Source organism: Leptidea sinapis, chromosome 1 (genome assembly GCF_905404315.1).
Source record: "Leptidea sinapis chromosome 1, ilLepSina1.1, whole genome shotgun sequence".
Classification (NCBI taxonomy): domain Eukaryota; kingdom Metazoa; phylum Arthropoda; class Insecta; order Lepidoptera; family Pieridae; genus Leptidea; species Leptidea sinapis.
The window spans coordinates 23,841,978-23,864,987 of NC_066265.1; the positions used below are offsets into that span (position 1 = coordinate 23,841,978).

General features: G+C 36.9%; 1 protein-coding gene across 1 annotated transcript; it reads right to left on the reverse strand.

Moving 5' to 3' along the window:
• Nucleotides 1-3,878: 3,878 nt before the first annotated feature.
• LOC126969466 (cytochrome P450 4C1-like) lies at nt 3,879-17,318 on the reverse strand. The gene is made up of 10 exons (XM_050814909.1): nt 17,126-17,318; nt 14,346-14,435; nt 12,976-13,086; nt 12,719-12,904; nt 10,650-10,846; nt 9,603-9,666; nt 8,648-8,843; nt 6,279-6,430; nt 5,284-5,469; nt 3,879-4,165 (listed from the first exon to the last, which is right to left on the reverse strand). The coding sequence occupies exons 1-10, from the start codon at nt 17,271-17,273 to the stop codon at nt 3,996-3,998; spliced, it is 1,500 nt and encodes a 499-aa protein (XP_050670866.1). The 5' UTR covers nt 17,274-17,318; the 3' UTR covers nt 3,879-3,995.
• Between the last annotated feature and the right edge of the window lie 5,692 nt (nt 17,319-23,010).

Genomic DNA, 23,010 nt, shown 5'->3' on the forward strand with positions numbered 1-23,010 from the left:
AAACAGGAGGTGGACCTCCCTCTCTTCCTCCACAGATAGCGATGAAAGCCTTCTCACTTTAGTTGAGGATGCATCTACCATATAGACTCAATGATGTTATAGTATTATTTAGGACATCTAAATTACCTTTGAATTCAGTTCTCTCATTATTTCCGCCGCTAAATACAAAAAGATTCAATGCAGTACACATAAATGCTCAAAGTATTCCGGCACATTTACCTGACATACTAATGTCTTTTGAATCAACCAACATTGATGCTCTCTTAATATCTGAATCCTGGCTCAAGCCTTCTCTTCCATCTAGCAATTTTTCTGTCCCTGGCTACTGCCTCATTCGTAATGACCGTATTGGAAGATTTGATGATGGTGTCGCAATTTACTTAAGATCTGAAATACCTTACGCTGTTGTTAGTATATCGACTCAATCACCTCCAGCTAATGTGGCCGAGCATCTACCGATAGAGCTAACACTTTGTCATACAAAAGTGTCACTGGGTGTATTTTATAGTTCATCTAGGAATGTTAATAATTTCCAATCCTTTGAGAAGCTGCTAGATGACTTAACTCCTATTTATGATCACGTTATAATAAACAATTTTTTATGTTTTTAAAGTGATAACCTATATATAAAAAAATATAAATATAAAAACAAAATTTTATGAACGCTGCGGGACTCGAACCCACGAACTCCTGCGTTACGTGCCGGTGCTCTAACCAACTGAGCTAACTAGCTTGTTCAACTCTCAGGTTGTGGCTTCATCTACAGGATCTACTTTACAGTACATGCTCAACCCCAATATTTGCATATTAGGAAATTGACTTGAGATGTCGCTCTTGTAAATCTAAACAATTTGATTTTTTTTACGTTATAATTATTGGTGATTTTAACACCTGTCTTCTTAAAAATTATGCTCGATCTAATAAGCTAATTTCTCTGATAATATCCTTCAATTTACATTCTCTTCCATTGCTTGCAACGCATTGTTCGCCCAACTCTAATCCTTCTCTTCTTGACCTTATTGTTGTCTCTTCTCCTAGTCTCGCAATTCATTTTGACAATGAATTCCCGGTCATTTTTCGTATCATCTCATATATGTCTCTTACAAGGTCCACTTTCCCAAACCTAAACCAAAATCAATTGAGCAGCGTAATTTCAGTGGTATGGATAACGATAAACTTTATGCAGATGCGTGTAATTAACTGGAAGGAGATTGAAATGGCGACAACAATGGAAGAAAAGGTTCAAATTTTTAACAAGTTAATAATTGCTCTTTATGATCCATTTAGGCCTATTAAACTAAAGAATTTGCCAGCTCCCTGGTTGAACAGTGAAATATGATCAGCTTTATATGCTAATGATTGTGCATTTGTTAAACATAGGACTTGTACTTCGGAATCCCTGCGTCAAAAATATAAGCGAAAGAGGAATCGTGCTGCTACAATGTGTAGAGATGCACAACACGGCCATATATACACCTCGGTCGAGAAACGCGATCCTGCAAAGATTTGGAAATTCTTAAAATCTCTAGGTGTTGGAAAATGTACTCAATACTTAATCCCTTCCAATCTTAGATAAGACTCACTTAACAATTATTTTGCATCATCAAAGCCACTTGACAATAACTGTAAGCAAAATACATTAAAATATCTTTCTTCAATACCAACTCCAGATAATCCTCCCTTTCATTTCGAAAAATTTACTGATAGTGAAGTTAAGAAGAACATCATATCCATCACATCTAAAGCCGTGGGTTGTGACAACATTGGACGATATGATTATTCCTATTCTAGACGCTATCCTCCCTTCTGTCACTTACCTCTTAAACTTTTCAATTACATCAGGTATTTTCCCAGGTACATGGAAGGAGTCTAAATTCTTCCGAGGCTTCCTCTACCAAAAAATCATAACCCTATTTCATTTCAAGACTCATTGCCATTCTCCCATTCCTATCCAAAATCCTTGAGCGACTTGTGCACAAACAACTTCCTTCCTGTATAAGCATACGATCCTTATTCCTCTTCAATCTGGTTTCCGTCGTGGTCATAGTACGAATACTGTTCTAACTAAAATCACCGATGATTTAATTTGTAATTATTCCTAATCGTGTAGCCTTAATGTGTCATTGTAGCTGGGCTTAATGATACCAGCCTATTCGGGCTGAAGAATCAACCTGCTCGTTTTGCGATGTTGTAACTTTGGAGTGTGGAGGGTGAGTGTGAAGGGAGGGTGCACGCTTTACCGCCTTCTACTCTGGGTTAAGATTTTGTCCCGAGGCTTCCTGCATTAGGCGAGGGCCTCTTCGGCTCCTACACCAGCGATCAGGTTATTGTACCTCTTCCTAGCAGCACCTTCCAAGCGGGGTCGAACCCTTTTGGAAGCCTTGTTAGTCTGGGCCATCGGTTGTACAATTCTTTTTTTATTTTATTTATTTATTTAGATTCACCAGTGGTAATTACAATAATACATTTATAATCATTATTATTATGCTAATTTATAAGGGTTTTATTACTAAATGCATTACCTTTTAAGGTGAATACCGAATGCTAAATTATGTATGAAATAGTTATATAAAATAAATATAAGTTATAAAACAACCATTCTATAATGTAATGAAATTAAGAAATTAACAAAATCTACTAAACAAGTCAAGATAAACGTATTAAACAAATCAAGAATACTTATAAATTATTTATTTACAATACATTTTTTTACATTTTTGCGAAACCTTGGCAACGAATCACTGAATGGGTCCAAGCATTTATAATTTTGCATAATCGCGACACAGGTGAATTGATCCCCAAAATAGTTCTGCGAGAAGGTTTTTCAAATAAGTTCAAGTAATTCGGAAGCGCATAAAGCACATTCCTCTACTAACTGTCTCGACTCCTCGACATTCGAGTTTGGCGCGTGTGGAGAGAACAGCAAAGCCCTCTCCAAAGCGTCTACTATTCCTTCCTGGGAATATTCTTCCCAGGAGGAGATCGAAGTTATTGAAGAATCATCTTGTTTTAGGTCCATATAAGCACCACGAGTAGCTAGGGAGAGGAAAGTCTCGGAAAGCAGAGCCCCGCATGCCGCCCGAAGGCCTTAGTACTACTCCGATTCGCCCTGGTTTCGGAGACACACCGTTTAAGACTGAGCATCCCCTCAGCCACGCATCCATCGGCACTGTATGAATGACATCTTGGATTGGGTTTTTGAGAGATTCTTAGCCATCGGCTGGCAAGGGTCCATATTTATACAGAAAGTCAGTATAGAAAATAAGACTTCATTCAGGGGGGAATAGAACACATCACCTCGCACTGGAGGCCTTTTAGCACACGTGGTGGTAATCTCTTATAGCACCCCACCACTGTCTCATGGTGTCAGAGTTCTAAGCCTGAAGTCCAACAGTATATGTCCTACTGTTCTGTGACTTTTATTTTATCGACTTTAGGCAGTTGAGCGACCCAGACGGAAGTTTTATATGTCATTCAAAATAACGTATACCGTTTAGATTTTCCGGTATTCATACTCAAAATTCCACCCGGACTCTTATCTTTGTTCACCCGATCACTGAAAATGGTGACTTGATAAAAGCTTTCCAGTACTATGGAGAGTTTTACATTTTACCAGCTCTTGTTATAGCGGCTACGAGCTTATCAATGACCGACAGTACATCTTCGGCCGTGGTCGATCAGCTGCCGATCTTCTGGTATCTAACTTAAGACATAGATGAGCAGTGGCCACACAAGTCACTGACACCATATTTATTATTTAAACATTATTTTTTACTCTACTCTATGACCTTTTATAATTTAAGAACAGCTACACCAAGAAGGTTATAGGAGGCTATAGGTTAAAATTAAAAATATTGTGAAAATTGTTTATTCATAAAATACATTTGGTTATTGATCGCAATTTTATGGAATACACCTGAAACAATCAAAACGGCCCTGAACTACAAGGACAATTATATTGGATCCCACAAATGAATAGTAATTATTTTAAAATGTTACTGTCTTCTCTCTAAAGCAATTTCATATCCATCAACATCTTTGAGCATGATGTCATATTTCAATTTGATGTTAGGTTTTGATGTGGGCTCTGGAATACCGACAATCTTATGTCGTCTTAATATTGTTGACGATGCAGTTTTTATTGACATCATCGCATACTGGTATCCTGCAATATAAAAGTGAAGAAATAAATTCTCGGGATTAAATCAAAAATTATCTAAAATATATAAATTATTTTAAATGATATATGAATACTACTAGTTGTTGTATTTATACTGTAGCTTGAGAAATAACTAGGTCAGTGAAACTTTACCTCTCAAAGTCAAATAAATTATTTTAGGTTTTAAGGAGTCCTGAGCAACATTGAATCACTGCAATGGGCAAGGTGAATCAAGACAGCCCTTTGTGCAGAGGATGCATGGAGGCAGAAGTAACTCCAAAACACGTGCTTATGGAAAGCAGGAGTGGGCACGGATGCCTGCAGAAATTTAAAAGGGAGTTGGAGTAAAAAGACAAAGGAAAACGTACAATGGCCCAATCAAGAGGCTAAGTATGTAAATAGCCCAGCTATACTTAACTAAACTAAGCTAACGTCTTGCTCATTTCGTCACTTTTTTTAAGGGAAGAGGAGGACAAACGAGCGTACTGGTTGGTCCACTAATGTTAAGTTATCACCGCCGCCCACATTCTCTTGCAACACAGGAGGAATCGCGGGAGCGTTGCTGGCCTTTTAGAAAGGTTTCCGCACTTTTTTTTCAGGTAACCAGGTTGTATCGTCCCGGAAACACCGCACAAGGAAGCTAATTGCATAGCTTGGTTGTATGAGGTAGAAAGTTCCTTAAAAACTACACTGTGGAGGAACCTCACTCATCCAAATGGTGGGGATGATATCCTAACTTGTGGTGTGCCATGCGAAGGTGTAATTTGGCGGCAGGAATTAAGTTTAACACTCTTTGGAACACTCCCCGTGATAAATGCCGTAGAAGACACATAATGAATATACGTCTGAACGCAACGCCTAGTGATCTAGCCGTTCACAGAGCACTGGAAACTCGAAAATTCGAGCAGCTCTGCGTTGCACGCGGGTTAATGGTTCCAGCTGATACTTGGCTTTGTACAGCGCTAGAACGTGGGGTGGCATGAAAATATTGCGGTGCTCAGTTTATGACGTCCAGCTTCTTCTGTTCTGCTTCTTCTGTTTTAAGGTTTTAAAGTGTCCTGACGTTTAGCTCATTTCATAACTTATTATCAAAAAACCTACATGGCCATCATCTTTACTCTTACCAACACAATTCCTAGGTCCAAAACTAAATGGTATATAAGCGGTGGGATGGATGTCTTTGATACGATCTGGCAGGAATCGGTCTGGATCGAAACAATCTGCGTCTGTTCCCCAATTTTTGGCACTTCGATGCATACCCAGAATGCTTATGAGAACTGAGGAGCTCTCGGGAATAGTGGTGCCATCAGCTGAAAATGAACAAAATAAATGTAGACTAAATAATAATAATATTAATTTTAATTCTAAGTAACTACATAACAATATCGCCAAATAAGTCGCAAAATTATAAATACATTAAAAAAGTCAAGAATTTATGTTATTAAGGGACTTTCAACCATAGATATGAACTAATCAAGAATACCTTTAAAGCTTGGGAGGAACTACAATTGGACTTAACATCTTTTGTAATGTATAATTTGAAGGCTTCTGATTGTGCTCAACAAACAACACAATATCATCTGTGATACGACCCCGATAACTTCACATTGCGTCCGTCAACCTAGCACTGAAGCAGGATGTCTCATGTGATTTGTGACTGTTCTTTAACATCGCCTAATGGTTACACGAACTCATTGTCCTTGTTATATACGTAAGTATCTATCCCTACTCTGTGTTTCAGTTTCCACATACTTTTCTTTACTATCATTTCGAAAATCTTCTTTTCTCAGTCATTTCCCTCACTGCTGAGGATCATGACTCCTTCTGATCTTGTCCAATAGCTGTCGCCATTGATTGCGTGCCGTTGCCTTATGCATTGCAACATTCATTGGCACCTCCAGCGCTTTGTAAATTTGGTCAGACCACCGTATGGGATTCCGGCCTCTCGGTGTCTCTCCTTCTACCTTCCCTGTCACCATAATACGCTTCAAATTATTGGGATTTCTGCGAGAAATGTGGCCAAATTATCGCATTATTCTTTGCAGGTAGATTGTGGAGTGTGATCTAAAACCTTAATTTACGCATATTCTATTTGAAAATATAAAAACTAAATACGTACGTAGCAAAATATCGGTATCTGCCCTTCTTAAAATGAATGGAACTGAGCAATAGAGTCGTAGTGTTTCTTTGATAGCTCTTTCGAGGTATTGAAGTTTTGGTAGATCCTCCTTCTCTAATATGCGATCTGAATCTCCGAATACCTCTTGCAATCTATAACCACATACATTTATTTTTAAGAAAATAGCAGTAAATAATAGTCTTATAAGTGACACAAACTTTTTTATCAGAAACATAATCTTTTTTATACAAATTGATCAATATAACTGCCAAGAATTTCATGGAAAAAGCCTTTGAATTGAAACTAGATATAATACAACCATAATTATAACTACTTACAGCTAATAAAATAGCACGATTTTTTATGGAACCGATGGACCCGGTCTGGTGTGTGTGAGTGATTACCGCCACCCACATTCTCTTGCAACACCAGAGGAATCGCAGGAGCGTTGCCAGCCTTTAAAGAAGGTGGACGCGCTTTTTTTAAAGGTACACATGTCGTCGTCCCGAAAACACGGCACAATGAAGCTCATTCCACAGCTTTGAGGTTCGTGGAAGAAAGCTCCTTGAAACCACACTGTGGAGGACATGGTGGGGTTGAAATCCTGATTTGTGGCGTATCGTACGAAGGTGGAATTCGGCGGCAGGAATCAGTGAAACATGTCTTGGAAACATTCCCCGTGATAAATGCGGTAGGAAACACACAATGAGCAACGTCTCTACGCAACGCCAAGTGATCCAGCCGTTCACAGAGCACTGGGTCCCCGACAATTCAAGCTGCTCTGCGTTGCACGCGGGCAAATGTATCGAGCAGATACTTGGGTGCGCCAAACCAGAGATGGTAACAATACTCCATATGTGGCCCCATACCTACGCTTTGTAGAGCGTTAGAATATGGGCTGGCTTGAAGATTTTATTAGACACCCAGCTTCTTCAAAGCCAATTCCGCTTTGCCCTCCAGATGACCTCGGGATAGGCATCATCCGAAGGGAAACAAACCTTGCCCCAAGGGGAGGATGCAAAAACGGAACTCATCCTATCCCAATCGACAAGACATCGGATAGGCACTACAATCCTGACCATTCAATGGTAGTTCCGAGAAGAGCGTTGACAGAACTGGTAACTATGAGGACGTGTAGTCAGCAAAAGATCAAATAAGAACGGCATATGGCAATCCACATCAGGTGGCGTCGGCGACTCAACCGATAGGGACAGACCACACGCGAATGCAAAATTACGTACAGTTCGCCCTGCGTAGTCTGCGGTACGTGACCGAAGCGATCCAGCATTCTGCACGTTGAAATCACCCAAGACTACCATTTCAGCGGAGGGGATCTGAGCGAGCATGTCGTTAATTGCCACTTAAACGCAGCCCATGAGATGATCTGTTTGTGCGTTACTACTATGGGACCTGTAGACACACACATAGATGTTGACGCGGTCCACAAAATCAACACGGAGCCATAGAGTAGACCGGTCCCTACCCTCAAAATTGCCGAGACGGCGACAGTAGATATCCACCCTAACGTACACACATACCCCGGGGTAAAACAACATGACGCAAAACATTATGCTCAATTTTGTACCCGTGGTATGTTAAATATGATGTATCGCTAGGTCGAGATATCTGCGTCTCCGTAAGGAAATACAATGGGGATGGATTCCAGTCCTCAACACTAACCTATGCAAAACAGCGGCACTAAGCCGCTAGTTCACGTGGGTATTCTGTGCGAGTTTTACCCGGACGAGTTCGGTCCGATTGTGCTAACGTCATAAGATGGCAGTGTGACCCTCCCACCTCTAAAAAGCCCTTAGTCGCCTCTTAAGACACCCATAAACCTGGGACTCTTCTATTCTATTTATGCCCCGGGAAAGCACAGGGCAATAAGATTAAGAAAAACTGAAATATGCTATGGTTTTTTGTTTCTCACACAGTAGTTACCTGAAAAGATTATCGGGAGAACATCCGAGAGTTTCACAGTTGCATCAAATCAAGTAAGCCCTTATGAAGCTAAGTGCTATTAGCACAAATAGATAAAAAAAATGCTAAGAATGAGTAGTAATTGAAGGAAAAAGATTCAAGACTTTTCGTAAGTCTGTTAAAATTAATGAAAACAAGAATAAACTTTCGTGCGTATGAAATTGATAGAGGTTTCCGACAAATGCGGAAAACAATATAGTAATGATAAATTAATCACTTCACCTTTGCGTAGACGATGCGATGATTTCTGAAAAATTTTTTCTAGTTTCATTCTTTAATGAATTTGTTTTTATCGAGAAAATATACAAGATGGCTTAGGTGAAAAATTAACACCCAAATCTATAGAATTAAAATGTTTATATATTAAATATGTTTAATGCAATACGAACTCATTATACACTTTTTGTTGCACCGCAGGATATTTGCCCATAAGTTTTAAAAAGAAACCTATGGCCACGGCGGAGGTGTCCATTCCAGCTAAGACGAAAGTGAGCACTTCTTCACGTAACTCCACATCCGTGTAAGCTTTCTCACCACTTGAAAGAGACATCAGGAGATCCAGAAAATTTAATGAATTGTTATATTCTACAATAAAAATAAATAAAAATATGTTATAATCAAACTAATTTATTCTGCAGAAAACTGAAATATCGGTATTATTAAGCTGAAATATTATGTATGTATATATGTAAGCAGTGAATGGTTTATTTCATTATATATTTCCCTTATTATGTAATGTTAATTTATTTCCAACTAAATGAGAATTCATTACCACACTCGTTTGGATGATGTAATGGTTACTAAGACTTTGGGTGTTTTAATGTTGCCAATAAGCTAACTGTTTTAAAATATTTAATAGAGGAAGAAGGAATCTTTAATGACGACTTCTTTCGATGACGACCTGTATAGCCTTAGTTAGGCTATACAGTATACTTGTTAGTATACTTATAGTATACTTGTTTAGGTTAGCGATCCTACCTACTAAGCTAGAGGTCCCGGGTTCGTATCCCGGTAGGTGCAAGCATTTATATGATGAATATGGATGTTTGTTTCCGAGTCATGGATGTTTGTATTGTATTTATGTATGATTATATATATGTTTATATGAATTTATGTAGGTTTAAGTAAGTATACTGTATTAAATATATCGTTGTCTTGTAACAACGACACAGGCTATATATGCTTAAATTGGGGCAAGATAATTTGTATAAAAAGTGTGTCAATATTATTATTAATAAAGCATGGGTGTAGATAAAATAATAAGGCTTTCTAGAATCGGGTTACAGTTTGATAGATAATGGTATGGTTTTGTTTGTGAATGAAGTTCTGTATTACAAGCATTACCAAGTTCTTCCTGATCAGTAAATTTTGCCTGAACCTGGTGTAGCAGTCGCTTCTTTCGTATAACCTAAAAATAAATAAATTATAACGCACTTTATATCATTATATAATAAAAATTACAGTTAAATGTAGAAGACACGTCATGGTTTCCAACGAAAGTCCTTTTAAGGGTTATTTACGTATATCAAAACTAATATGTGCGTGCAACATGCGTGCTGTCCTCATCGAACGGCAGCGTGACTCTCTCACTTCTATAAGGCCTTATTCACCTCATACGACACTCTTAGGCTTAAGCACAGGACATAATTGTGTATATCAATGATAAGAACGAAGCCAGGACTTTTTTGATGAAATGCGAGAGAGTTCTGGGGGTAATTATATTTCCTGCGATAGACTTTTTTGTTTCCTTATAGATTTACTATGTGTGTGCGGCCTTAACAGCACTAAGACTTCTTCCTTCTAACCTTCTTTAAGTTGTAACATTGCCCAGCTACCCCAATTATATACGGTCTTCGACAGATGATTTGTCCGTTAATCTATCGATATTACCAATAACGTTCTATACTCGTATAAAGACATATCATTCGCAGTCTGATAGCGGACCCGCAAAAGTGTGCTTAAATTATCTTTAATTCTGTGTTTAAATTTTCATATTGATTAATCTATGATTTTACATTAGATTTTGGCGTAAAAGTTACATTTTAATTTTTATTTTAGTTAACCCGACGTTTCAAGACCTTTCCAGATCTCGTTTTCAGGGGGACTGAAAACCTGGACAGGTTTTCAGTCCCCCTGCCCCAACACTCGCGTTAATCAAAGAAAATACTATATACGATATTACTTTGTAACCATAGGAATTATTTAAAAAAAAAGACGACCGCTAAATTCGCCGTTCTCTCAGTCTGTGGCATACTTTTCGAATGGGTGGTAGTTTTTGACTTTCAATAAGTGATATCATATCCCATGTTGAATTAAAATATTTGAATTTGAATAGGATCCATTTATAGCGGTACCTTAAAAATATCTCATACACAAAGCCAATATACTGACCTCATTGGTGAAATCATGAATAATTTTTATATGAGATTGCAACTTTGCAAAGTGAGAAGTATGTTTATAAATCCAATCCGGCCAATACCACACGCGGAATGTTCTTTCACTTAACATTTGCAATGTTGTATTAACAGCAGTTTGGAGTTCATTGTTATTATGCAGTTGCGCATTAATTTGAACACCCATTGATGATTCTAGAATAAAAAAAGTGTATAATTTAAAACCTTCTTTCAAAAAACATCATGACTAACTCTTACTAATTATCAAAGGAAGTTCCTTCCTATTTATTATAATTTATGTTTAATTATTTTAAATTTTATTTATTTATTATTTATTTTATGCATACATTCCCACATAGTCTATCATATAATTCGGTTTTGTCTTTTTGTCCCCAAGCTAACCTATGTACTCTGATGTTGCCCTCTGTGGAATCATGAGATACTTTTGTCAAGTTTGGACGATTTTCTACGAAATTTATTATCAAAAATATTAAATTGTTCATTGTCTGATATTTCTTGGTGCCAGGCTTCTCTGCCCATTCGTTTTGGTGGAATTGGCATCAGAAAAATATCTAGTATGTCCTTACCAGCATTCTTATCTTCTGTTCATAATGTCACCACTTTATATAGTAAAATTATCTCCCCGTCATTAGGGTCCCTGCCACTGGTGTTTGCGGAAACTGCCAAAAATGCTTGGAAAGTTGCCTGTCCAAGTGAAATTTTCCCTTTCAACATGCGATCACAAAAGCTTTGGGATGAGCCACAGTGCAAAATCATTCACAAAAGGATATTATTATCAAATCATAATATTTCGGATCAGGCTCGTTTTATTGCTGTTAGCAAACGAAATTCAGGGTACTGGCTTCAGGCCACTCCTTCGAGTAACATATGGACACTTCTCGATAATTCCAGTTTCTCAATCGCAGTTGGCTTACGCCTGGGTATCCCTAGAACAGTTCCCCATATGTGCCGCTGCGGAGGCAATGTAGACAGCCTTGGTCACCATGGCTTATCTTGCCGCCGCAGTGTGGGCCGTCTCTCACGCCATGCCGCCTTAAACGACGTATTGCGTCGGCCTTTACTACCGTCAACGTGCCGGCTATCCTAGAGCCGAATGGAATTTCACGTGATGATGGTAAGAGGCCTGATGGCATGACGTTGATTCCTTGGAGTCGTGGAAGGCCACTGGTGTGGGATCATCTAGAGCGGGTGCAGCGGCGGAATCTGCCAAAAACCTAAAGCGGAGGAAATATGCATCACTCGGTGATGGATACATATTTGTTCCCTTTGGGGTGGATACGATGGGTCCTTGGGGTTCATCGGCAAAAAAACTCGTAAAAGAGCTATCCAGGCGTCTAACCGATTTAACAGGTGACCCAAGATCTGGTACGTACCTCTGTCAAAGGATAAGTTTGGCTATACAAAGAGGTAACGTTGCCAGCTTCATGGGCACCTTACCTGTCGATAGCGATCTTAATGATATTTTCTATTTGTAATTAATTAATTTTGTTAGATTATTTAAGTTTTATTTTATTATTATTTATATAAATAGCGTTATTATTTATTAAGTCATATGTAAACAATTTGAAATATTTTATAGATAATAATGTAATAATTTTTAATAATAATTATTTTAATATTAATAAATAAGTAGACGATGTCATATCGCCCAAGCTTTTCACCGCTGCGTTAGAAGTCTATAAGCTTCCGGACTGGGCATAAATATCAACGGCAAATACATCACTCACATTCGATTCGCAGACAATATCGTAATCATTGTAGAGACCATGGAAGACTTAGGCCATATGCTCGATGGCCTGAATACAGCTTCCCAAGGAGAAGTAGATCTCAAAATGAACTTGGACAAGACGAAGATCATGTCAAATGTTCACGTCTCACCTACTCCTATAAGCATTGGGAAATGTACTCTCGAAATTGTCGAGGAGTACATCTTCCTCGGGCAAACAATCCTGGTCCAATTTGTTAATATTTAAAATACTTCGTTCATAACAATAATCTTCAAAGTATACTTGCACTTGCAGTAATAACTTAATACGAAAACAATACCTAAAATAGCATCAAGGGCGTACGCATTGATTTGGGGCCAAATTTTGAAATTTCCAGTTCCAGCTTTTTTGTCCAGTTCTTTTGCCAGAGTCGCACTATTTTCAGCAAATATTTTAACAAATTTTGATAAAATCTTCGGAGAAAATGCTCGCACAGATATTTTTCGTCGTGGTTTCCAATTGGATACTAGAATAAAAGCATTTTTTTAAAACATTTATATAATATTAACATTATTTTCAACAAATAAAAAGACTTACCAGATGCAACAATACTGGCATCACCAAGCAGTTCATGCACAATCCGCATTAAGTCATCCTTTTCCAAGTTATTTTTAAGTACTACTTCAGCTATTGCGGGATCAGTGATTGCTGTAAAAAATTCTATTATATTATGATTATTCCCACAACATCGTTGTTATACTAGTGTATAAAACTTTCGATCCATCGTTTATTTAATATAACAATAAACTACATTATACATTTATTAAATGCATTTGTCACGTCCGGGTATTGAACAAATTATTCAAATATCTGAGACAACCAACTAAGTCTAACAAAACCTTATAATGTGGTTGCGAATGATAATGCGAAATAATCTTACTCATCGATCACATTACTAAGTTTTTGTTGTAATTCACTACAACTAAATTGTCACTTACATAATATAATGTGATAATTTCTAATGATTAACGATATATGATTGATTCGAATTACTGTCACTATCTCAGACAATACGAGTTTGAGTTTGATTTTCACCATCATCATCATCATTTCAACTGGAAGAGGTCCACTGCTGGACAAAGGCCGCCTTCAAGTACTTCGAATTTGCTGTTGTTCGGTTGCTCACCACAAAATAGGCAGGTCAATCTAAGGATATTTTTGAATTGACATAGGCTCTGTCCCAATTAGCATTAAATATCTTCATACCAGGGTTTCTGGCCATTCTTTCATATTGGTCGGTAGCAGATCACAGCAATAATATCTAGAGCAATGTGTACGGCAATCTTCTAGTTTTCTTAAGACACTGCAGATTATTCAAAAGAAGAGATAACATATTGATAGCAAGGATGAAGCCTTGGCCTTTGTTAGAGTACTCCACAAGGCATGAAATTTTTCTACATGGGCTTTCCAAGAGTTTTACAAGTAACTTACTAGCTTTTTCACTAGAGGCAGTATACAGGTCGTCGGTTGTTACTGTTTATAACCCTAATCCCGTGCGCGAGAGATGTGCCAAGGATGTGTGTAACTCCCTGTACTATTATTCTATCTTCTCCAACAAGTTTTAAGCCGTCAATATGCATTATGTCAACGATTATACTGGAAATGTGATATATACTGGCTACATAAAGATAGTCAATTTAAATATGTTCAACGAAAGTAATATAATATAAGTAAGTAATCGGTAATTATTGGTAAATTAGGTATTTTACTTACAAATTTTTTCGTGTTATTATTATAAAACACCGCATATTACGACCTAAAGTTTACTCATTTATTTATATATACATATACTTATTTATTACAGTTATGAAATATATGTTACTCCCAGACTGTGCAGAATCTATCCAAAAAGAAAAAGATGCCATATCTTCTGCTAACATAGATATTAATAATATAATCATACTTACTATAAAAAAGTTTTGGTCCCATCCATGATACAGATATTCCACCATTTTCTGATGTAAATTTTGAATAATCTTGCATCTCTTTAAGTATTTCTAGAAGTCAAAGTCAATAAATTTAATTAGGAATTATTCATAAATATAATATTGCATACTTTGGGATATGCTTTTTAAATTTTAACCTGCCTAACGGACTGACAAAAAATGGCAGCACTACTGCTACTCTTTAACGGCCGTTTTCAATAACCTATCTACCCTTAGTTTAACTTACAGATACATTGCTGTCACTGTTTAATGACAATATCTTATCTATCCATAGTTATGTCCAATACAGTTAAGGCCGTTCCCAATATTCAGTCTATCTTTTACTTGAGATAAAAATCGTAACTATCTAACTCGTCGTCGTCTAATCGTAACTCACTGGCTTTTCCGTCTCAATAAACTTATCGATGGTTACTCACCTTATCCGTACACGCTGTCTGTCAATGGGACGTCGTATAGCTTACCAGCGATAGAAGTTTGTATGGAAATTGCAATTCACGCGTCCCAATATAAGGCGATAAGAATGACTTATTGAGTATATTGGGACAGCTTCAGATTATTGACAGCTAATTACTGACAGTAAAAGGTAGCAATTTACCTCTATCTGTAGATTGTATATTGGGAACGGCCGTTATAGCCCAATTCTATCTGTCAATAAGTTATTGAAATGTAAGTAAGCGTAAAAGGATAGATTTGTCTACGTCTAGTAAGTGAGGATAAATAGGTTATTTAAAACGGCCGTTACTGACATCATGTCTTAGTAGCCCAACCCACTTACAGTAGTTTAGAACATTTTTCTGGAATTACGTACAATTAAAACCCACGTCATATCTTGATGACCTCAAATTAGGAAATTTAGCAGAGAGCAGTCACAAACTAAAACATAAATCCAAAAAACATATCAATCGATCTTCTTCTACTCGCAACATCATCTGTGTGGGATTCACAACTGGGTTCAAGGTGATAAATATTACTATTCATGTACCAGGTAACTCAGAGATTGAGAATTTGGACGAAGCTTTGGACGAAACATAGTTTGGCTACATATTGCAAATATTTAAAATTTTCCAGACTATTTAAAGTGTCAAAAAGCATTGGATACACTTCTTTATAAGTTAGCCTTTGATGATCTTTTGATCATCTAGTGACAGAATAGAGAGACAATATGACATTGTCAGTATGCTTATCACTCCGTCGTTATGCCAGCATTAATGGAACTATCCGCAGTGCATTTGCTACTCTTAATATACCAGCCATTTAAGAGCCAAACGGTAACCCGCCGCGATGGCAAGGGTCCAGACTCCGGTGGTTTGGGCACGGGGAAAGGCACTGGTTTAGGACGCAACTCCGTCCACGCTCTGGCTCATTCTCATGTCACGTTACGTCAGTTGGTACTGAGGCTGCTGCTTCAACTGACGAAGACATATGTCTACCTCTAATTCTTAAATAGTACATCCATTGTTTCATTTTTAACTACTTAAATAATAATAACACATTTCCGATGACCTTAGACTCATTAAATTACAAAAATTACTTAAATTTTTATCTCTATTAACAGAACATTGTCTGTTGGGTCAGCTTATAAATTATATAAAATAGAGTGCATCGTGTGTCTACGATTGCTGCAAATACCAAACTGATCAAACCGACGTCTGATCAAGGCATTGAGATATGATGTGGCTATGTGCTAACAATAATATCACACGATTACAATATTAGTTAACCCCAAAATAAATAGAAGAAGAAATATCGAATGCATACGCAACGTCAAAACGGTGCCAGGGGTGACTTCAGGTAGCTTTAACGTATTGACCATATCAGCCGCTATGCAGGACAATTTTGTAGAAATTTAACACCAAGTTATCAACCAGTTGTAGGAGAGTCAATCTTGGGATTGCATCTGCTGAAATATAGATTGGATCTGCTGATTGGATCTGCTAGTGGCTTGGGCCACTGCTGAAATATAGAATAAACTTGAACGAGACGTTGTAATGATTGATGCTAAGCTCGAAGAGGTCCAAGCAGTAATGTATCTCATGAAAGAAGGCATTGAAACCGTAAAAACAAAACCACAATATTTTGTAGCAACCCTTAGTATCCATCACATGATGTTGGAAGAACTGGAGTTGTATCTGCGGAAGGCTATTATTGTAGGCTCATCTATCACGCCTGCAACTAATGAAGACCAAAACTCCAATTATCTGACGTATGTGAGGTTATATACAATATAAGGGATAAAGGAAGAAATGAGTTCAACTATACAAAAATATAACAATCGAAACTGTTTTTGCCCAAGATACAAATTGAGACAAATTAACTCTGAGTTAAAAGTTAATTTAAAGGCAGCATTGCAACACTCAAGATAAAACTATCTAACTACGACATAAAATCAAAAATCAAAGTTAAGAGAAAAAAGTGTAAAGCCGTAAGTGTAAAAGTTCTCCCTTATTGCATATTTTTTTGGAATTCGTAACAGCTTTTATAGACCACGTTTTGGAAACAATACCATATAATTATAATCGTGTAAGAAAAATACTATGAAAACCTAATAAAAGTTTTACAATATTATATTCTATTGATACAATTAAAACTATTTTCAGTATTTCGAGAGAAGTGCCTAGAAGTTTTCAAGTATATGAATAAAAATGGTTATCAAAGAGGGATTTTGTATAGTATCGCATTACAAAATAAATCCAGTTAGATATAACAAACAAAACAATAATACCAGTATTAATAAAACTTACTTTCCGTACTTCCAACATAAACCCAGGACACTCCAATGAAAGGTAAATCCCACTGGTGTTTTATAACTTTTGACGCATGTTTGTAAAGGCGCCTCCGCCTATAACGAAAAATACAGTAGCACAAAATGAGAATCAAGGGCCACATCATGTTAATTGTGAACCTATTTCGATTTATGAGAAATACTGGAAATAATTAAATGCTATAAAAACCACCACAAACATAGACGGTCCTTATGTGACTAATGCTTAGTATATATATGCGATTCGCTTACTATATTATATTATTTTAATAAATCATATGTCAAATGAATATGGCTAAATATTCTAACCTCGCGACTTTTTTATATTTATACACAATATTATTTCTTCATTCTTATTATTACGTAAAATGGAAAAAAGTATAAGTATTACATGAAAAAGGATGTAGCTGTATTAACGTTCTTTTATAATGATTTAGCGTCACATTGCACGATTCCCCTGCATCTGCTGCGATCCTTAGCCTTATGAAGGGCATCATGGAAGTTGATGTTCAGAGAAGATCGTTTTTGGTCCGACCATCTCTACCTTGCCTGTCACCATCAACTGTTCCAGATTGTGACCCTCTTTTTATGAGCAATATGCCCGAAGAATTCCAGCATCCTACGAAGGCATATTGTGGAAAGTCTAGTTTTGACGTTAAGTGCTCTTAGAATTGGACACGTTGGTGCGAAAGGCGGTCCATGGAATCTGCAGCATTTTTCTCCAGCACCACATTTCAAAGGCGTCTATTCGGTCTCTGTCAGCCTTTTTCAGTGTCCAGGTCTCCGCTCCATACCTAAATATGGAGAAAACTAGCGAAGTCACCAATTTGGTTTTAGGTTTTCGCGTCATGTTACGGTTCCCCCAAATCTTGTCCATCTGGAACATTGCATTTTTGCCATCCCTATACGTCTCCTTATCTCTTTTTTGTATGATCCCGTAATACTAATGTACCCCTAGATACGCGAAGTCACTCACGATTTCAAGGTTTAGCGTTCCCGTTAGTTCAAGGCTGTTGGTACGATCCACTATCATTACTTTGGTTTTTCTATGATTGATTTTTAGACCCAACAGTAAACTAATGTCCTCAATCCGCACCAGGAGGTTCACCATCTCAGTTTCACTTGTAGCAAGGAGTGTGGTGTCATCTGCGTAGCGGAGATTTGTTATTTTAGTGCCACCTATTGTGACTCCACCCTCCACACACCACCCACTCCACACTCCCAACCTTCACATGCCCGCCTGATTATGTACTCTCCATAGGCGTTAAAGAGAATTGGAGAGGATGGATCCCAGGATGCATCACTGTCTTACCCCTTTACCGAAACTGAAAAGCTCTGATATGCAGTTCTTGACCTTGACCATTCCTTGATTGTCCAGGTATAGAGAGCGGATAAGGGCAACGAGGTGTTGAGGTACTCCCAGTTCACTAAGCACCTTCCATAGGTCTGACCATACAACACAGTCAAAGGCTTTACTGTAGTCGATAAAGCAAACGATGGTGGGTGTGTTGAACTCGTAAGCCTTTTCGACCAGTTGGCGAATGTTTAGAATTTGCTCGCGGGTTCCTTTGCTCTTTACAAAACCCGCCTGTTCCTGTGGAATTTGCCAGTTCAGAAAGTGTCGATTCCAGTTATTTATGATATGTAACATCACTTTGCTGGCATGTGAAGTCAATGCAATGGTTCTATAATTATCGCACATAGAATGGATCCCTTTCATTATAATTAAATAAATTAAAGTAGATCCCTTTTTATGGAGTGGTAATATGATCGACTTAGTCCAGTCTGAAGGCCATCTTCTAGTTCGCCAGATGTTGTCGCAAATACTGTGTAGGACTTTTACAGCTGTAGGACCCATGACTTTTATTATTTTCGACGTAACACGATCTGGACCGGGGGCCTTCCAGTATTTGAGCGCGTCTATAGCGGCCGCGATCTGTGATTCAAGGATGGGTGGTTCCAGCGTTAACTCGTACCAATTTGTTGTATCTTGCGGTGAGCCACATTCATGTGAGTTTCTATAAAGATTCTCACAGTAGTTATTCCACGTAGTTACTACATGGGCAGCCCCCCCGGAAAAAGGAAAATAGGGCGCCCCTGGAAAGATGGGAAGACCAACATATAAATTTTGCAAGCAAAGACTGGATGCAAACAGCCCAATATAGGGAAAATTTGAGTGAGATGGAGGAGGTCTATACTCGTCGAGAGGTCCTTAGTTAAAATTATTTAAAAGAAAAATATGTATTATTATTACTAGGGAAGTAAAGAGGCCATATTATTATTAATAGTTCATGGTAGTAGTAGATCATAAATCAAGTAAAACTCAGGGTATTTTAAAACACCAGTGGGAAGCCTATTTTGCACACGATGCCGGCTAGATTATGGGTACATAGCATTAGCTGTGTTTCGGTCTGTAGGGCGCCGTAGCTAGTGAAATTACTGGGCAAATAAGTTTTAACATCTTATGTCTTAAGGTGACGAGTGCAATTGTAGTGCCGATCAGAATATTTTAGTTTAACTTATTCTTTGCATGGAATGAGCTTCCTTGTGCGGTGTTTCCAGGACGATACGATATTTGTACCTTCAAAAAAAGCGCCTCCTTACAAGCCGGCAATGCTCCTGTGATGCCTCTGGTGCTGCAAGAGAATGTGGGCAGCGGTGATCACTTAACACCAGGTGATTCTCGTTTGTCCTCCTTTTCCATATAATAAAATGCAAGCGAGAAGATTTTCGGTTTTAAAGGCTAAGGCGGCTAGTGACATTAATAGGTTAAGAAGACTTAGGCTTGGTTGTATCATATTAGCTGTTATAGTTAAGGTTTAAGTCAAATATATATATACGTTAACAGTAACGCTGACTTTAACATAGACTGCGGAATGTGTTGCACCATTGTATTCCTTGGCATAGTTAACATTAAAAAATGAATTATCAAGTCAATATCGAATATTTATTTGAAACTTACGACAGGTTATTACTTTAGCCGGCGACGATTTAACCGTTATGATTCACGGTTAAAGTTATGATGTCATCTAAAAATTGTCTTATGGTGCAACATATTTTTTGTTTAACTGGTACTTTAATATATTGTTTTTTTTTTTTGCTAAAGTCAGTTGATGCGATTAAGCCTTAATATCTTATGTCTCAAAGTTAAAGTGAATTAAATTGTAATGCAGCTTAGAATATTGGGTTTATTATGATCCTGATGAAACGACATTGCATTGTAGTGGGTAAAGCGTATCACTTACCAAAAAAGTCTCTTCTTTTTTTTATTATGGAAAAAAGGACAAACGAGGTCAACTATTATTATTATTACGGTCACCTATTATTATACGTACGGCACGCTATGAAGGCCGTTTTGAAGTTTGTCCACTCATGAAGTTTCGTATTAATTAATAATTACATTGAAGGAGCAAATTACTGTTCTTTATTAATAGTGACGTGCACTTAGTCATAAAAAAACGTCGAATGTATAATTGTAGGACACAAAATTTATTTATTACATTGATTTCTAAACTATATTAGGGTCCCGCGAACATTTATTTTTTATTATTATGAACATTTTAGAGATGTGAAAATAGATAATATTTTAGAAAACGAACTTATAATTATTGCAGGTTGTGATAGCAATGACGACAATGAAAATAGCAGTATGGACAACACTGATTAACTCTGGCCTTTTGTTACACCTTTTTTTGCTCTCTTTTTGTATTCATGTTTCTTATGTGCATTTAAAATATTTTTATTCATTTTCATTCCAATATTCAGTTCGTTCAAATATATTAAGTAAACATTTATATTTGATATGAAACCTTTTTAATTAGTTACTACTTGCAACAAAAACTAATAGATTTGATTATATTTTTTTCGAGAATAAATTGACATTTCACATCACTATTATAATATGTCAAAATGGCCATCATAGCGTGCCGCTAGTATAGTCACATATTATAGTATTAAAAGAGGTAGATATATCACTAGCGCGCCGATAATGAATCGCCCAAATGGAGACAATTGGTCTCTTTGGTCGTAGTCGCTCTCTCGATACGAAAACGGTACGCACGCGTTTGTTGTTGACAGAATTACTTACAATTTGATATAGGTACAACATAAAATGCGATCTTGTGTTATGGGAAGATGCACTAATTACGAAAGTGAAAAAAAATCAAAGAATTACATATCAAAGTTAAGAAATCATGAACCAATTTTTTTTATTTGATTTCATTATTTCTTTAACAAAAAAAAATATGACGCCATGGGAACGAGACTCGAGTCTCGAGTGCGGACATAGATTAACGTACAGAATCGACGAAATATTGTTGCGGGATGATCGAGGTAATATATTTTAAGAAATGATGTAAAAAAGGCGTTGATGCAGTGAATGTAATACGAAATGTTATAATTTGTAATAAACAAGTGCGTATATAAGTACCTGAAATATCAAACTACAGAAACAAGTTTTAGGTAGTGGACGTAAACAATGAGTGCTGTTTGCTTACGTAGGAGTTTTTTCAGTAACACTATCCCTTTCGGTATATCCCTTGCTAACGGTAGAAGAATCAATGGATCATTTACTTCTTCTCCCATTATATTATTGTAATAAGCCCTCAATAAAAAGACATTCATAAATAATATAAGATACAAAAAATAATGATTGTAAACTCATAACTTTTTGGAATCCGTCGTTCGTAAAATTGTAAAAATGGGACCCTTACTGTACATTTAGGTTTTGTTTTGTTATGTCTGTATGTTTTTTATTATTTTATGTACAAGTAATTGATATCATCATTGTGGCTATATATTATAATCAATATTAAATTAAACTTTTATAAAATCAATGACACTTCATTTACCTAATTTCAATGCAGTTTTACTACTTTATAACTTTTACTACATGAAGTAATCGTATTTTAGGCATAAAACATGGTGTACGGTAAAAAATCATATCTGATGAATTATTCTGTATTTTTGTATTCAAATACGAAGAAATAAGCAAATTAGATTTATCTCTTTTTCACTTGCGATAATTGCATTTATTATTCTTTAACATGTAATCGTAATGTAGTGTGCTATTGCAAATGTTAAATTATTCATGTGTGCGAAAGTGTATCATTTACAAACACCGAATGTTGTGTTGGTAACTTTTAAATATCATTGGTCACCTGGTGTTAAGTGATCACCGCCACCCATATTCTCATGCAACACCAGAGGAATCACAGGAGCGTAGCCGGCCTTTAAGGAAGGTGTACGCGCTTTTTTGAAGGTACCAATGTCGTATCATCCCGGAAACACCACACAAGGAAGCTCATTCGACAGCTTTGTTCTTTCACTATTTATTATTTACTTCTACTCTTTATTTTATACTTCTTTCACTCATATCGTCACTAAGTGTTTTAAAATAAACTATATTCATCATCACCATCATCATCATCAGCCAGAAGACATCCACTGCTGGACAAAAGCCTCCCCAAAGATTTCTACGACGATCCTGCGCTGCCCTCATCCAACTTATTCCGGCGATCTTGACCAAACTATATTATTACTAGCTTTTACCCTCAATTTCGTCCGCGTGGGCTTGTAACAATTGTAAATAAAATGTGGCAACAAATTTTATTTTTTAGAATACTTTGCAAATAAAACACATACAAACTACTGACTAGCTATAAATTGCTTATTTTAATAAATTTTTATAAACTACTTTATTTTGTTTTTCCATCCTGTGTTTAAGTACCTACTCCTGTTCTATACTTTTAAGGGTTCAATATTTTACTTTCACCCCTTATTACAACCTTACACAGGTCGAAATTTCAAAATCACTAGAACAAATATTTATTTATTTGTTATCAAATACCTAAATATAAGCTTTCA

Excerpts from the sequence above, each read along its gene's own strand:
- LOC126969466 (XM_050814909.1), bottom strand. The coding sequence starts at position 17,273 with ATGATGTGGCCCTTGATTCTCATTTTGTGCTACTGTATTTTTCGTTAT. Across the intron at positions 12,905-12,975 it reads TGCCAGTATTGTTGCATCTG|TATCCAATTGGAAACCACGA; the intron begins GTAAGTCTTTTT and ends CTTTTATTCTAG. Across the intron at positions 4,166-5,283 it reads TGGACCTAGGAATTGTGTTG|GATACCAGTATGCGATGATG; the intron begins GTAAGAGTAAAG and ends TTTATATTGCAG.